Raw genomic sequence first — 18,443 nt, 5'->3', positions numbered from 1 at the left:
AAGCCTAATGTTACACACAGTATTTAGGGTTCAATTCACTGTGTTTTATTCCTTTTTTAAAAAACAAGTTTACTTTCATGCCACGGTTGTGTACCTTGAATTCTGCTTGTCACTTTTTTGTATTGCCTTCTAAACCAAGCAAGTCTCAATGATCACCTTCTTAGTCCAAGCTTATTTTAAAGATCATCTCTTTGGGTTTTATAGTTATTTGCCTTTTTCTTCTAACTCTTTGCAGCTTTCAAATAGGCATTGCTGTCTCCCTTCTAAAAAACAAATGCTCTGTAAGGCTACAAATGTATTGTTATGGTTACTTTCTATTACTCATCCTTCTATTCAGGTTCTCTCCTATTCATATCACAGTCTCTTATTCAAATCAATGCATGGTTGCTAGGGTAATTTGGACCCTAGTTACCAGATTGCTTAAGATGCAAATTGAAGAGCTGCTGAATAAAAGCTAAATAACTCAAAAGCTTTCAATAATAAAAAAATGAAAACAAATTGCAAATTTTCTCAGAACATCACTCTCTACATCATACTAAAAGTTATCTCAAAGGTGAACAACCGCTTTTTTTTTCGTGGGGTCCAATTGAGCATGACCCCTAATATGACCTTTAAGACAACATACTTTAAAGCAACCCCCTCAGGAGGTGGATTGGTGTATTAAAAAACTCCATATGAGATTTCAGCACAGGACAAAGAGTATTTCAAAAATAAGCTATAATAATACAAGAGAAATTGTTGCATATTTTGTTAAAATGTCAGGTAGGCTTTGCCCTATTCAATAATGGCTGCTCTCTCTACCATATGTCTGAGAGCGGTGTTAGCTCATTGCGACAGTATAGTATGGCGGTATCTGGCGGTTGCTGAAAGGAGTTTGTAATTCTTCCCACAATGCATCGCGCGCTCCGCGGGAAACCAAAATGGCGAAGGGTTGTAATCGAACCGGGCTGCTACTGTGCCGCTGGTAACCGAAGACCCGACGGTTAGGAACCCGTTCTCCCGCGAGCTGGAGGGTAACCACCGAGCGGCTGATACGTTACAGGGCTCTCTACTGTTTTAGCGGTAGTGAACGTGCCGCACTACTGAAGAGACCGAATGAGGTGAGTGAGCGGGCCCAAGATAAGAGGGCGAGACCGGAGCAGACCCAACCTCCGTATGGGTGACCGAGCCTCGTTTTCCTATCCATTTTCCCTATTTACCTATGGATTTAACACATTGGAGCGCGCAAATCCAGAATGAATGGGCGCTGCTCCTTTGTGATTCGCCATTGCCCTTTATCTGTGCCCAAGAGTTACTTCTCTTTTTATTGACCCTTGCGCTCGCCGTACTAAAAGAATGGATGTCCTCAGACAAGCTATTGATTAGCAGCTCCCGATAGCCCCGTTTGTAGGGGGATTCTGAGCGTTGCAGTTTAGCAACAGATGGAAGGCTGGAGGCTACACATTCCTGGCTTAGGTCCTGCAGCTGCACACAAGATTTTTTGGCTGTATTTCTTTTTTGTGCTTTGGAGGATGAAGGGACCTCTTAGGGGGTGATCCCCCAGAGTAAATTATAATTAAATAGGATTGAATAAATAGTTGTTGTATATAGCCATCTTCACGGTACAGGCTTTGCAATTATTTGGTCAGAACTAATCATTTGGGCTGGTTGCCGGATACAATACAAGTGTGAGGTTTGTTTACACTATCAGAAATGAGTGGGAATGTGCAGATGAGTTGCAACAATATGTTACATTAATCCATCTAGACTGGGGATGTACTGAAGCTGGCATTTGGCCAAGTTTTAAATCAAACATAATCACGTAAGATAAATATGCAAATTAAGGTTCAGATAGGATATTGCCAAATATTATTTGGCTGTTCAGGTGTATATCCAATTAAAATAAATTCTAGATTCCATGCATCTCTAATCTAGACTAGTACAACTGACAGTTGCAGGCACATGCCACATACTTTTATTTTGTTGCATGAGGGTTCTGGATTTACTTTTAAAAATTTTTTTTAATTGAAGCTGATTTTCTTGCTTCCGGAATCTGATCAGCCGAGTCTGTAGTGTGAAGGAGGCCTGAAGGCAGCTGGAGAATCAAAATGACAACACCCCTTTGTGTCCTGCTGGGAAGCCAGGTCAGATGTGGCTTTGTTGGCTTTGTCAGGACTTGGTTCCCTTTTTTTTGCCAGCCTTTGTTTTATCACAGAATTATTATAGGTGGGGATGGTTGTTAAGGGGTGTAAAAAGATGTTAAGGGGTGTAAAAAGATGTATCAAACACACAGTAAAAAGTAATATTTGAAGAGCAAGCTGGCTTTTGCATTTTTGCTATGTTAAATTATGTGGCTAATTAATACATATTAAGCCATATATATATATATATATATATATATATATATATATATATATATATATATATATATATATATATATATATATATATATATATAGAACAGGACAGCTCCCACCTTCAATTAAAGCTACCTTGTAGCTGCCCCTGTGCCCGGAGTAGAATATTGATACAAAAAGAAAAAAAACAGCACCAGGGGTCTTTGCAGTGAAGAAAACTTGTATTGTCACATTAGTATGTACAACCGACGTTTCGGTCCCCTCTCAAGGTTTGATAAAGGTCCCAAGAGGGACCGAAATGTCGGTTGTACATACTAATGTGACAATACAAGTTTTCTTCACTGCAAAGACCCCTGGTGCTGGTTTTTTGTTCTTTATATATATATATATATATATATATATATATATATATATATACACACACATACACACATACACACATACACACATACACACATACACACATACACACATACACACATACACACATACACACATACACACGTGTGTGTATATATATATTTATATATATATATATATATATATATATATATATACACATATATACATATATATATATATATATATACACATATATACATATATATATATATATATATATATATATATATATATATATATATATATATATATATATATATATACACACACATATACATATATGTGTGTGTGTGTATTATAAATTGTTGTGGAGCTTTTTTTAACAATTGTAATTTAAAATGCTCACGAAGACATTTCATTCCTCCCTAATCCCCTCTAAATTGTATTATTTCCCTCAAATCATTTATATCACAAACTTGTAGAATATATTTTTCTGCTCAAGCAGAATGATTTTCTGCTATTTAGAATATGTTTACAGATGTTCTCAAGGCTAATGTTACACACAATATTTTGGGTTCAATTCACTTTGTTTTATTCCTTTTTTAAAAACAAGTTTGTTTTCATGCCTCTGTTGTGTACCTTGAATTCTGCTTGTCACTTTTTTTGTATAAAACAAGCCTTATAAACCAAGCAAGTCTCAATGATCACCTTCTTAGTCCAAGCTTATTTTAAAGATCATCTCTTTGTGTTTATACCTCTATCAGGGGCATCTTCCCGCATACATGAAGAGACTGGAAAGTGATTGTGAGGACACAAAGGGGCACATTTACTAAGCTAGAGTGAAGAATTAGAATGAAAAATACTTTGAATTTCAAAGGGTTTTTTTTGGCTACTTTGACCATCGAATTGGCTACTTTGACCTTTGACTACAACTTTGAATCGAACGATTCAAACTAAAAACCGTTCGACTATTCGATTTTACGAAAAAAAACTTCGACCACCTACTTCGCCACCTAAAACCTACCAAGCACCAATGTTAGCCTATGGGGAAGGTCCCCATAGGCTTTCTAAGTAATTTCTGATAGAAGGAAAATGGTCCGATCGATGGATTAAAATCCTTCAAATGATTCAATTCGAAGGATTTAATCGTTTGATCGAACGTTTTTTCATTCGATCAATGCGGTAAATACTTCGACTTCGATTTTCGAAGTTGAAGGATTTAACATCGATGGCCGAATATTGTGGGTTAATTAACCCTCGATATTTGACCCATAGTAAATGTGCCCCAAACAGTCACAAACAGTCTTTCAGGCCTCTGCTTATTCTGTTGTCCCAAGGAGGTATCCTAGGGTTTTATCAGCTCCAGTTGACATGCATAAATTGGTTGCAGCTTTCACCATTGTTTTATACTGATCGGGCTTAACTGAGACTTAGAGCCTGAGACGCAAAGATCCGATCGTACGAATCAACTTACTATCGGACTTTCCCATCTCCCGAGCTGCCACTAATCATTCCGATCAAATAAAGTGCAAAAGAACAGATCAGTCTCCCACTGAAAATCGTATGATTGGCAGTACATGCAGAGATATTATCGGCAGCCGACAGAAATCTTTTAACCTGTCCGATTGACCAAACGACCGATCTCCGCCGGACGAAAAAAGTCGGGACTCTCCACACACTGTCCGAAAATCGTACGAATCCTTGATTCGTACGATCAGATCTTTGCATCTATGACCAGCTTTAGTTATAGGAAATATGCAAAATCAGTTCAGTCAAATGAAGCGGCTGCACTTTGACTTATATAATGCTAAATATACATTAAATATAGACAGGGAATACAGCTATACAAGCTATTTGCTACCCTGATTTCAGCAGTTTCAATAAACTTCTTATATCTGCAGTCCCAGCCTTCTCCCATATCTGCCATGTTTTGGTTTGAAGTGTACCAGAAGTAGACGTTTCAAATATCCCTAAACATAAAGGATAGTTAACCTTTAAACAAGAAAAAGGTAAAAAAATGAAGACCAACAGAATATCTGTTAAGAAGTTAGAGATACTGACACCAGAAATTAAACTTTTTTTTTTTTACATCTATCATAATATTGCCTTTGAAAGCTACTTCGCACAATGCATTACCTGTCTGATGCCCCATGTTAAATTTATACATTTAGTTGATAAGAAATATATCAACTAAATGTATCAATTTAAAAATAGAAAGTCATTAGAAAAAAGTTATTTCTGGTGATATGTCTGAAAACTAGTTGTTTGTAGGTGAACAACCCCTTTAAAAGGGTTGTTCACCTTTACAATAACTTTTAGTATGATAAAAAGTGATATTCTGCAACAATTTGCAATTGGTTTTAATTTTTTATTATATATGGTTTTTGAGTTTATTTAGCTTTTTATTCAGTAGCTCTCTAGTTTGAAATTGCAGCAATCTGGTTGCTAGGGTCCAAGTTACCCTAGCAACCATGCATTGATTTGAATAAGACTATGAAAAGGAGAGTACCTGAATAGAAAGGTGAGTAATAAAAAGTAGCAATTACAATAAATATGTAGTTTTACAGAGCATTTGTTTTTAGATGGGGTCAGGAACCCCCATTTGATACATAGAAACAGTAGAAGAAGAAGGCCTAAATTGCAAATTATAACAAATGGTATAATATACAAATAAATATGAATATTTAAATAATTTTAAAAAAGACTATAAAAATAAATAATGAAGACCAATTGAAAATTTGCGTAGACATAGCCATTCTGTAACATACTAAAGGTTAGCATAAAGGCGAACCTCCCCTTTAATCACCAAATACAGTTAATGTGTTGTGTGGTTGATTATGCCTATGTTTTTATAGATAAATGGTCTAACATGTGGAAGACTTCTTAAAGGAAGGTAGTTTTCGATAAAAAGCTGTGTGTGCTTGATAATGTAATCCACATTCATTTAAGTTTGATAAGATTTCAGGAAACAGTTGGTATTCAGCTCACAATATTTCTTAGCAGCATTGAGTTCTGTGGTGTTTTGTAGGTTGTACATTTAATTCAGGCTTTGAGACTTGGGTTCTCTGTAGTGCTACATGAACCTGCTAAATATCTTGGAAAACATTAAGTAGAATTTAAGGTTTCAAAAGCAGTTCTTTGCAGCTATTTCCACACTGGCCTAAATTACAAATTATAAAAAATGTTATAATATACAGATAAATATGAATATTTGCTAGGTAGTTTAAAATTATGGCTGCCCAAACAAAGGCCAACGTTCTCAAAGTATCATGTATGATATAAATAACGTTGGAAACATTTTCAGTTCATATGCAGTGTTGGATTCTGAAAAAGGGAGTTGGGACACCTTTTGTGGATGGTTGGTGTCAAGTTCTTGTAGCCAGTTTGTGTTTAGGATTAGTTATCCATGCAGTTAGTGCTACATTGCACAGATATGCAAGGTGGTTGATACTAACCAGGGGTGCTTCGCCAGTGAGGCAAGTTGAGGCTGTCGCCTCAGGCGGCAGCGCCTCACGAGGTACCAGGGGCAGCAAAAATGCTGCTCCTGGTACTTTAAGAGCGAATTTCCGGGGGAGGGGGGCAGCAGCATCTGCTGCTGCCTCAGGCGGCGGAGGGGCCAGGATCGCCCCTGATACTAACCCATAACTGACTAATTTTAATTAAAACAAAAACACTTGCACTTATGTAAAAAGTATTCTAATGTGGCATATGAGGTTGGAGCAGAGCTTGACGGCTGGAAAAAATCTTTTAGGCCATTTACCTGGCAATATAGGCCTGGCACTAACTGCACTAGGACAGTTACTTATTGCACCCGATCAGCAATTTGTTTTGATCAGTCTGCTACAGGATAGAATATATAAAGCAAAAATCTCATTGTTTACTATGGGTGACGGCACTGTTTTTTTCCTTTTAAAATCTTAAGTGGTAAGTGATTTTCAGCGAGTTGTCTTCTCCTTTTATTTTGTTTTTTGAATCTGTGTAAAAAAAATCATTCTTCCTTCTAATTTAGTACATGCAGTTGACTCTTCCACTACCTATAGGAGACTCTTCCTTTCATATATACTCCAGTAGTATCCTATTTGCAATTGGAGGGGTATTTATATTATATGAATTATTTTTGCATTGGACACAAATTAAATAATTGTTTTCTGCTTTTGAGTTTTCTCGATTTTGAATAATGTATCTTTTCCAATTAGAGACGCTACTGTGGTGGGCAAGTCATTGGTTCTTAAAAGATCCACATTCCATCGACATCCAAAGGCTGTTGAGTCCTTGACCAAGCTGTGTGTACGGCATGGAACGCTACCTAAGAGACAAATATGTAAATTTGAAGAAGGGCAAGATGTCCTAGCAAGATGGTCAGATGGATTGTTTTATCTTGGAACTATCAAAAAGGTAAAATAGGAGGAAAAAAGTTTTTCCTTTTAACCTTCAATTAATTTTTATTATTGGTATTTCAAGGTTTAAGCATCCGGACTGTTTGTCACTGAAAACAATCTAGAGACAGACCGAGGGTAATCAAGTTTTTTTTAAAAGTCAGAAGGGAAGTGCGGAAGACAAGGCAGTTGATTTGAATGGTTTATCTCCTAGAGGAGAGAAAATCTGATGTTTCAAATTCTCAAAGAAGTTAGAAATACTACAGACAGGTAGCAAGAACAAACGGATAAACAGTTAATTGTCTGAATAGGTCTCTAAACTTGCAAAGGGCTGTGTGTGTGATATCTCCCAGTATACAGGGGGTGAATGTCTGCACATTAGAAATGATGCAAGGCATAGTGTTACTGATAAAACTGTGGATAATGTATGGATTGGGGTTGACTATTCAAAGCTCTGAGGCATAAAATGAAGAAATAAAGGGAAGAATAGATCAGTGGTTATAGGTCAGGGCTATATTATTTTGTTAATGGGATGTTAAAGCATCTAAACTTGATCAGGAAGGGGTTAGGAAATAAAGTATACTTGTATTTGTTAGGACACAATGCTGGTGAGGTCTAAGTAGTTAACTGTACAGAAGCATAGGATCAGGATGCATTATTTTCTGATAATGGACCTGTTAGCTTGTTGTCTTCTGCTTCACTTATTTGGGGTCTCTGTTATTATTTTTGGATGAAGTGGACTATTATTTTTGGTTTTCGAAATGTTAAATTGACCTGAAAAGAAAAAGGAGATACCAGTTATTTGAAGTGTGGATAATTAATAATACAGTAGATTACACAAGTGTTAAGTAAAAATCCTCAGTTGTACCCTTCTTCTGAACCAAATTAGTAATGTGTTTTGGGTTTATTTTCAAAGCAGAAACACACAGGATGCACTGCGGGGTATTGGGACTCTCAAACTCCACCTGGGCTATATGTCTAAACTTGAACATTATTAATGTTTCAATATTGTCCTTTTTCAGATAAATAAGTTGAGACAGAGCTGCTTTATTTTATTTGAAGATAGCTCAAAATCGTGGATACTCTGGAAAGACATACAGACAGGTGAAGTAAAAGTCTGTTTTTTGTTTTTTTTTAATATGATGAGAATGTGTGAAACACAAGCCAAGTAAATGTATGTTATAAATTCCAGATCATTATAGCCCTTGTTTATGTGGATGATATGTAGCCATAAACATGTTATTTTCACCTTTTTGCTAGTTTTGCTATCCTATTCGTACAATGCACCTTGACCCATGTATAACAGTTTATTTACTGTACAGGCACTTTAGCAAATGGACAGCAACCTGTTATAGATGCAATCTGCAACAACTATACTGCAGCAATACTGCTTATTTGAGGAAGCTCTAAAATGCAGCTATAACATTTCCCATGTAAACCAGGTCCTTTGCCCAAATTTTTAACAAGATGGTAGGGGATAACTCAATGCAAAGGGGCCAACTTATGATTCACAGACTTATTTAGTTGCCCTTAATGTGCTGCTAATATTCTCATCATTGTATTTCAATTTCTTTCATTTATAGGAGCCATTGAAAGTGGGGAAATGGTTTGTTCAATATGCCAAGAAGAATATTCTGATGCACCAAATGAAATCGTCATATGTGACAAATGTGGCCAAGGTTATATTATATATGTTATATAAATCCATAATGTATTATTTGGATAAATTAATTTGTAATTCAGTATAAACATGTATTTGCTGTCTAGGATTATACTGGAATCACTGAAAGGTGCTATATAAGCTTCTTAAGGGGGTCCTGAGCAAATGTTGGACAGGGTTCAGGGACTTTGCTTTTAAATAAACTATCGCCAAATTGTTCAATTTCAGGCTTTGTGCAACTAAGATTCATAAATAGAATGCCCCTATCAGTGCTATCCAGTAGAGATATTATAATTACATGAGTGAAATAAACAGAATGTATGCCTAAAATACATTCTTGCCTATTTATTCTTGTTCTATAATTGAAACAAAAAATTAAAACAAAAACACAAGCCCTAACCGTTTTCACATACAAACAGAAACAATTCACCACATTAAATGCACACTGTTGCAATTGTGTGTTTTTAGCAGACCGTAGGGAAAAGGGCCCTTTTAGCTAGATCTTAAAATCAAAAAGAGAGATGAAGTGATACATACGGTGGTGTGACCAGTGTGGCTGTAGAGGTCCTGAGAGTTAGTAGAGATAGTGTAATGGTAAGTGTGTAGTAAAAACGGAAAACCAGTAGATATTTGTTGGCGGGGCATTTAGGAAAGTCAAGTTGCTGAGAGAAACTATGAGCGTAGTGTCACTGGCTTCATTTACTTAAGGTTTTGCAAGATATTGTTTACATTTTCATTACATGCACAATGTAGTCAGTTGAAACAATTTTTGTTTCTTAATATTTCTTTGTAAACCTAGCTAAGAAAGATGTTTAAAGATGTGGATTCAATATTTTATTTGAAACTGTATTGTTTTGCGGATAAGATATGGGGCAAAAAAATATTTCAAATGCTCTTATTTTTATCAGGTTATCACCAGTTATGCCACACTCCAAAAATTGACCCCAACGTGATAGACACTGATGAAAAGTGGCTTTGTCGGCAATGTATTTTTGCAACTACAACAAAGGTGGGGAATTTTTATATCAATATTTTATTTTAGATATCGACTGTGTTTACATACAAAAATTGCATTTACATTATTGATCTTATAAATATCACTGGGTTAGCGGGTTAGTGATGTGCGGGCCGGCTCTATGCCCGTGGGAACTGCGTGATGTTCAGGCCAACCTCGTTGCTCCTCTTGCGGGTCACAAACGGGTTCGAGTTGAGCTCTTCTGCCTGCTCTCCCCACCCAAGACCTTAGACTACCGGGTCCACCTTCCTGTTTTATAGGCTAACGCCTGACCCACCCCTTTTGTGATGTCATCCTTGTGGTAGGTTGGCGTAGGTCTGTAAATGGAAGGGGGGTGGGGATCCAGTTTTTCTCGACCCACACGTCACCAAAAAGGATTATCTGAAGATGGTGTCACAAATGAGTATTGTATGTATTTTTGTCTTAAGAAATATTCCTAGACAATAAAAGTTTGTTTATATTACTTCCTTTTATTTAATAATTGTTCTTTATATAGTTCTGACACATTTACAAACACAATGGTCAATTAACCTGTCTTAACATCGATTTGCAATAATAGGGATTGTACTACCAAAGTCCACGGTGAAACCAAACTTGATAAAACAAGTATAACTTTATTGATCCATTTCAAATATAAAACACGGGCAGGGAGACAGGTACTTGCTTAACGCGTTTCGTGACTGATATTTAACTTCATCAGAAGCATGATGAGCACAATGGTCAGTTTTTCAAAAGTCAATTAACCTCTCTGCATGTGTTTTGAGTGTGGGAGGAAATGGGAGCATCCAGAGGAGAACATATACAAAGAATATATTTTTTTTTGCAAGTAGCATCCTAGGACTCCAACTCTGCAAGGAAACAATGCTTACCTTTGTGCCACCATACTGTATTTTTATTTTTTTACACTCACCATGGGCCATAAGCCTATTTAGTAGGGAAGTGAAGTCAGGATCAATTTTGAGGCTGCCTTCCTTTAGAGCAGTGACTGGTCAGATCGTTGGCCTACAGTTAGGGCAAGATTTCAAAGGTATGTGCCTTAGACCTGTGATTGCATACCCAGGGGTGCACACATGAGTGAACAAAAGAGAAAGAACTGATAAGTGGGCTTTGCACACACTGCAAGTTGCTCTACATGAGGAAACATGAGCCACCCGGGCCAGCGGCAGTCCTGGTGCAACTTCCTGTTGTGGAAAGCAGGCAGCAAACTTTGCCATCCTAGGCCCAGACTTTTGTGGCTTCCCCACAAATCTTGACCTGAGTGTCTATAATGCTGCGTTAAAAGACAATTAACACCTCAATATTATAACACATTCATTTGTATTGATAAGGGTCATGCATTAACACCATCATCCCAGAGTTGTGCATAGATCAAAGGGATTCACTAGTCACCCATTTCTGTGGAAAGGGGTGTTGAAGAATGATGCAGTGTGTAAAGAAAAAGTGCTGGGAAGCAAGAGGGGAAGACAGTGGGCCTGAAATCTCATCCCGAACCAACCCCCATGGAGAAGGGAATTCAAACCCACCCCCACTGAAAAGGGAATTCAAACCCACCCCTATGGAAAAGGGAATTCAAACCCACCTCCATGGAAAAGAGAATCCAAACCCACCCTCATGGAGAAGGGAATCCAAACCCCAACCCCATGGAAAAGGGAATCCAAACACCAACCCCATGGAAAAGGGAATCCAAACACCAACCCCATGGAAAAGGGAATCCAAACACCAACCCCATGGAAAAGGGAATCCAAACACCAACCCCTGGAAAAGGGGATCCAAACCCGCCCCCATGGAAAAGGGAAAATCTCTACTGAAGGCATCCAATAGTCCTTTTACCAATGCTGTACTATTGTTCACATTATAAACACTTTCAGTTCAGTTTTCAGATAGTACACTAGAAATAAAGACTATTTTCCTCTGCTTTCTGGTTTTTTTTTGACCATTTTTCTAATGCAAGTATTGAAGTTTAAAGTCTTTATTTTTCATATTCTCATGAATTCATGAAGCAGCTCTTGGGGGCAGATTTATCAAAATGTGAGATTAGAGCTCACTGCAGAAAAACACAACCACTTGTTTAGAATTGTAGTTTTCAATGGGTGAAAGTTACCCACTTTCTATTGATTCCAATGGGATTTTTAAAAGCGGAGTGAGTTTTTCTGTGGTGAGCTCTAATCTCACATTTTGATAAAGTTGCCCCTTGGTGGGGGCACCAAAAATAATGTAGCAATTTGTAAAAGTCCAGGGTGTGAACCCAGATTGCTGAGATGCTAGACGGACACCAGAGGACAAAACTTTATTTAAATGTTTAAAACTTAAAAAAAATAGAAAGCAATTTAAAAAAACATCTTGATTTCTGGTGTATTTGGAAGGTGAACAGCACTTAAATGATGGAAACATCATCTCTGATGGATGTGTATAATCTGGAGCAGGGCTGTCACACTGGCGACCCACTTTATATGGCCCTCCATATCAGTCTGCCTGCTGTTTCTGTTTACCATTTGTAAAATTTAAAAGGTATCTCTACAGAGATTAACTGGCCCCTGCATTGTTTAATCAAATTCACACTGTAATCCCCTCTACTGTTCACAACTGTGATCCTCCTGCATTGTTCACACTTGTGACACCTCTATTGTTTATATCCTAAAGCCCTGTACTGTTCACACCTGAGACCCAGACTGAAACTGCCCACATTGTTCACCTGTTCACATCATCATTCAAAATGCTAATGGGGCACCAGCACTGTGTCACTGTATGTAGTACATATTAGACTGGTCCTGATTTTCATGTTCTGCCTTCCCTATGCTCCCTGTGTGTGTCATACTTTGCCTCCTCTTTGCACCCTGTGTTTGCCATGCTCTGCCTGACCTATGATCCCTATGGAACATAAGCCTGGTATTTGTTCTGGGGGTTTAACATTTGAAAATTATTAGGGGCCCCTAAGGTGTTTAATTATATGCTGGGGTACTGTAGTATACACAGGGGAGGTGGAGGCATATGGATTTAAGGGTATGCCTTAATATGACTTAATTTTTTCACATATGAGTGGCATCCCAGCCGGTGCCGGGCCAAGGTAGTTTGGCACCCTAGGCAAGAGCTTCAATCAGCGCCCCCCTGTCATGCATTACAATTTACCTCCTTACCATGATGGTTTTTAAATAAAGAAAGCAAGAAAATGTACAACACTTTTTCATTTATATTACTGCCCCCTGTACCTGTACCAGCAAGCCCAGCAGCCATCCATAATACAGACCCCCCCTGTACCTTTGCCAGCAGCCATCCATCATACTGCCCCCCATACCTGTGCCGGTAGCCATCCATTATACTGTCCCCCCCATACCTGTACCAGCAAGCTCAGCAGCCATCCATCATACAGCCCTCCAGCAGCCATCATACTGTCCCCAATCTTTACCTGTGCCAACAGCAGCCAAAAATAAATCTGATCCACCCAACTGAGTGACCATGATTACTGAAACAAATTATTAAATAAACGCTTGAAGAAAAAAAACCCCATTAAAAGTGCACCCCTCAATGATGGCGTCATAGACAGCTGCCTACCCCTAGTTCCAGCCCTGATCCCTGCAGTGAGCACCAACCATCTGTTTTTTGGTGTGCTATTAATGTGGACATGGTCTTGAGGTAACATGGGTGTGGTTTAAAATTTGTGTGGTCTAAAAACAGGGAGTGGCTAACACTGACTTCCATTATCGGCCCTTCACCATGTAGATTAGAAAAATTCCGACCCTCTGTACCATATAAATTGGACAGCACTGATCTGGAGGAACACAGAGAGGACTACAGTATTCCATATGTTTGTGGTTTGGTTACACATGGGCTGTCTATGGGATACTCTGTCAAATATAATTTTAGTTAATTTTTTTAAATCTGTTAATTTAATATGCTTGGTTATAGAGAGGAGGCGCATTGAAAAAAGGACCCAATGCAAAAGCCTTGCAAGTCATGAAGCAAAGCCTACCATACAACTTGGAAGACTTGGAATGGGATATAGGCCATAAAACCAATGTACAGCAATGTTACTGCTACTGTGGAGGTCCAGGAGAGTGAGTATTTAGACTTCATATCATTTTTCTAAGTTAAAAGTCAATGAATCATGTAGTCTCTCTCTCATCATATGTAAAGTCATTCACATTTAAAATAGCTATAAAAGGCACATTTGTAAGGAGATATTATATTCTATAAGTTACACTGTGTGAACATTTCCCCTGATTTTTTCACTTTGTAACAACAATATCAGTGCTCCATGCAGATCCTTATAGAAGCATTGTTTATTTTAGCTCATTTTTCTTTTGGCACTTATAAAAACCACTTGTCAGCTTTACCTCTGAGACTTGAAAACAAAATATTGCTATGTATTTAGAGGTCCTGCAAATATACTTTTTGATATTGCTTATATGCTATTGTATTATTTAAAGCACAGTTGTCTACCTAGTTCAATTGTGAATCTTTAATTTTGTTTCAGTTGGTATTTAAAGATGCTTCAGTGCTGCAAATGTAAGCAATGGTTCCACGAGGCCTGTGTGCAATGTTTGGAAAAACCTATGCTCTTTGGTGACAGGTGAGAAATATAAATGCATTCAGTTAACACTTTTCATTTGTGCAGATTTAGAATCCCTCATCTGGCAACCTGTTATTCATACCGCTCCAAGCATTCTTGATAATAGATCCTATACATAAAAAGGATTTGACACATGCAAATTCAGTTAATTTAGTAGTTGTTGATGACTGAAAAATGATTGTTCATGTAATTAGCTTATTGAGTTAACCATTGCCTTGAATGCTGCATAGGCTGAGCGCTATATGTCACTGCTTTCTCAACAGATTTTATACATTTATTTGTTCAGTCTGCAATTCTGGACCAGAATACCTCAAACGTCTATCCCTGAGGTGGTAAGTTCAGATTTGTAAATAAGTAAAAATTTTTAGTTTTTTTGTGCTATTGTGACATAATTTTGTGCAGAGATTTCAATTTTTTTCTGTGCACATCTTTTGCTCCAGCTCTGAAAGCCAAAGCACATCCTCTAAGATAGAATCCAACAAAAGAAGAAGCATATAAAGCACATTTGTCGTGTAGAAAATATTTCTAACCAACAGATGTTTTTTGCTTAGCTATACTGACACTAAAAATTTTCTTTTCAAAATATTAATCTACATCAAAAGTTTTATAGGTCATGTTGATTGTTATTCGCTGATAGTTCTGCTTTTGTAAGTGTCACTTGAAGTTCCTAAACCTGACTGTTTTGCCAACCTGACTGTTCTTTTTAACCTGTCAGAGTTTCTAATGCTAACAGACTACTGCTGCACAAATATGGCAGCTCCCTCATAGAGGAACTTGGTAGTATGAAAGGCAATGTAAAAGCATCCGGCAAATACTTTTAATGGCAAAATTATAAATAGCATTCAAAGACAATGTTATAATAGATAATAAAAAAGGTTATTTTCTGATGTCAGTATCTGTTTAATATTTCCAAAATCCCATTGTTCCCATAACATTTGGCATGAAATATTTCAGCTACTGAAAAGTTGTATTTGGGGAGAGAATTATACTGATATTTATTTAACTAATGCTACATTGGTTGCTTGACATTAAAGACGACCTTCACTCTGTCTGGGGAAATTATCTGTAGGCAGTTCCAATAGTCCCATCTTGTAGTCCTAATTTACTGCAGTTAGTTCTTACAGAAAATCCTTCCTGTAAATGGCTCATAAGGGGGGACATATTATTATTTGTCAAATCTTTTAATGTTTACCAATTTAAGCTGTATCACATATACTTTTGTTTTAAAGCAAAACTATCTGACATTCTAGGGTAGACATAGCACACCTAAGCTTATACAATCTAAGTGTTATTCACAAGAAGAAGTACTTTGATTCAGAACTTGAACTCATCACATACATAAATGATAACTGGGATCGAATACAACCTGGAGAGGTAGGTACTTAACTGTATTTAATATTTGTATGTTCAGCCATTAGTTATTTGGGTGATTGAAATGGGTGATGGCAACATTATGGGGCACATTTACTTAGCTCGAGTGAAGGATTAGAAGGAAAAAAACTTTGAACTTCAATGGTTTTTTTTGGCTACTTCGACCTTCGAATCGAACAACTCGAACTAAAAATCGTTCGACCATTCGATAGTCAAAGAACTGTCTCTTTAAAAAAAACTTTGACCACCTACTTCACCACCTAAAACCTACCGAGGTACAATGTTAGCCTATTGGGAAGGTCCCCATAGGCTTTCCTAGCTTTTTTTGATCGAAGGAAAATTCTTTGATCGATGGATTAAAATCCTTCGAATCGTTCGATCCGAAGGATTTAATCATTCGATCAAACGATTTTTCCTACGATCGTTCGAACGAACAAATTGCAGAAAATCCTTTGACTTCGAAGTCGAAGGATTTTACTTCGACGGTCAAATATTGAGGGTTAATTAACCCTCGATATTCGACAAATAGTAAATGTGCCCCTATGTGTCTGAAATATGGGTAAATTATATAGTATTTTTCTTGCAATGTTTATAATTTGTTTGAAGCTGTACAATATGCCCCTGCCCTCCCATTTTGTGACATTTACTCCTTATTTCGTCATGTGCTTTATTTTTGAAACTCTGAAAATACTGATTGTGTATGAGCTGATGGCACACTAAAAATTTAACAAAATGGTCTTTTATTTATACCAATGACTACTGCAGGACACTCATAAAATATTGTTGAATGTGATCAGCCTAAGATGAGATAACAAGGAAAAGGGAAGTTTGACTACAATTAGGGTTTTCATAAAGTTCAATTGTGTGTATCTATAATACAATTATAATTATAATGCACAGTAGCTGGGTTCATCTTTTTAAATTTACTTAAAATGAACCTGTCACCCAGACACACAATAAAAGTCCTTTTCAAATTAAACATGAAATCCAATTTCTATTTGTTATTAAAGCATTCATAGCTGTTGTAAGCTCATTTAAACATCTCAGCTGTCAATCAAATATTGTCTGCCCCTCCTCTATGCCATGGGCATAGAGGCGGGTCAGACAATTACTTTCACTTTCCATTCAGCACTTCCTAGATGTCACTGCTCTCCAGACATTCCCCCATTCTCTTTACCATTTAATTGTGTAGCCAGAGCATGCTGATGGACATCAAGCCCCCCATTTTGGTGCACAAACAAGATTCTGAGATGATGCAAGGCTTGCCTTAAAAACAGTGTCCACAAAATGGCTCCTGCCTGCATGCTATGATATTGAATTCCCAAATGGAAGGAAACAAGATTCAAATAATTTATACAGTGTAAGTAATAAGTTCATTTTGCTTGACTAATGTGATAATATAGGATTTTGAATAATTTTTTTGGGTGACGGGTCCCCTTTAAAGGGGTTGTTCACCCAAACACTTTTTTCAGTTAAATTGTTTTCAGATTGTTCACCAGATTGTTCAATTACTTTCCATTTTTTGTTTTTAACAGTTTTTTCAAAATCTAAGTTAATGACCCTGTGTTTGGTGTTTCAATCTGGCAACTCAGTAATTCAGGCGCAAACTCTAAACTGCTACAATTTTGCAATATTGATACATTTTTCAGCAGCATCTTTGGAGTAGTAGCCACTAGTTTATCAATTCTAACAATTGCCTTTCATGAAACTCAGGGATTCTACTCAGCAGGGACAAAGATGAAAAATGTGTCAACTAAATGTATCAATTTAGAACAGTTTACAGGGTCGTCACCCCCCCCCCCCCCAGAGCTGCATTAGCAGGTGGAAAATTACGCTTTACACTTCAATATTAGAAAAACAGTCGCACATAGAAAATATAAAGTAATTGGAAAAAAGTCATTATCAGGGCCGGAACTAGGGGAAGGCAGAAGAGGCACGTGCCTAGGCAGCAAAGGTAAAGGGGCGCCAGGCACATACCTCTTCTGATGCCGTCCCCTAGTTCGTACCATTGAGTCCAGAAGCTGTTGCAGCATACCTTCCAAATGCAAGTGTGTGCACGCATACACACTCGCACTGTACTGTACTCTACTGTATTATTATCAAGTACCTAATAATTACGGTCAACATTTGACTTTGGAATGCTGTCTTTTAAGATAAAACAGTATTAGCATTTTACAATGTGGCCACAGCGTTTTTTTTGCCCGTTATATAGTAGTAACATTGATCATATGTTATGACTGCCATGAGGTGGCTGCCTATACCATTATGTATCCTTTAACAGATGATTAAAGGGTACAGGGTGCAATTATTTGTGTGTGTGTATGTCTAAATATTATACTACTGTACAGGTATGGGATCCATTATCCGGAAACCAATTATCCAGAAAGATCTGGATTACAAAAAGGCTATCTCCCATAGACTCCATTTTAATCAAATGGAGTCAAAATAATTAAAAAATCCAAATGTTTTTAAAAAAAATTTTTTCTCTGTAATAATAAAACAGTATCTTGTACTTGATCCCAACTAAAGATATAATTAATCCTTATTGGAATCAGAACCAGCCTATTGGGTTTATTTAATGTTTACATGATTTTCTGGTAGACTTAAGATATGAAGATCCAAACTACGGAAAGATACATTATCATTCTGGATAACAGGTCCCATACCTGTATTATAGAATAATTATCAAATAAAATTAATCCAACCCCTAATTTACATATTCAGATCTCTGCATAGATGATTTTGTTGAATGCAAAACCATCCTGGATTTGCTGTA

General features: G+C 37.2%; 1 protein-coding gene across 4 annotated transcripts in view; it reads left to right on the top strand.

The window, feature by feature from the left end:
• Positions 1-855: 855 nt before the first annotated feature.
• The window catches only part of mtf2.L (metal response element binding transcription factor 2 L homeolog), a 28,874-nt gene continuing 11,286 nt past the window's right edge, over positions 856-18,443 (top strand). For 3 of the 4 annotated variants that reach the window (XM_018258565.2, XM_018258564.2, XM_018258567.2), the window contains exons 1-9: positions 858-1,100; positions 6,875-7,073; positions 8,077-8,158; positions 8,638-8,733; positions 9,623-9,723; positions 13,633-13,781; positions 14,201-14,296; positions 14,560-14,628; positions 15,547-15,670. In XM_018258565.2, the coding sequence (XP_018114054.1) occupies positions 1,096-1,100; positions 6,875-7,073; positions 8,077-8,158; positions 8,638-8,733; positions 9,623-9,723; positions 13,633-13,781; positions 14,201-14,296; positions 14,560-14,628; positions 15,547-15,670 (921 nt within the window). In that variant the 5' untranslated portion in view covers positions 858-1,095. Of the gene's footprint in view, positions 1,101-6,874; positions 7,074-8,076; positions 8,159-8,637; positions 8,734-9,622; positions 9,724-13,632; positions 13,782-14,200; positions 14,297-14,559; positions 14,629-15,546; positions 15,671-18,443 lie in introns of all 4 variants that reach the window. The other variant, XM_018258566.2, reaches the window with a different exon arrangement.

This window comes from Xenopus laevis, chromosome 4L (assembly GCF_017654675.1).
Source record: "Xenopus laevis strain J_2021 chromosome 4L, Xenopus_laevis_v10.1, whole genome shotgun sequence".
NCBI classification, from domain to species: domain Eukaryota; kingdom Metazoa; phylum Chordata; class Amphibia; order Anura; family Pipidae; genus Xenopus; species Xenopus laevis.
This window is presented reverse-complemented; position numbering and strand designations above follow the sequence as displayed.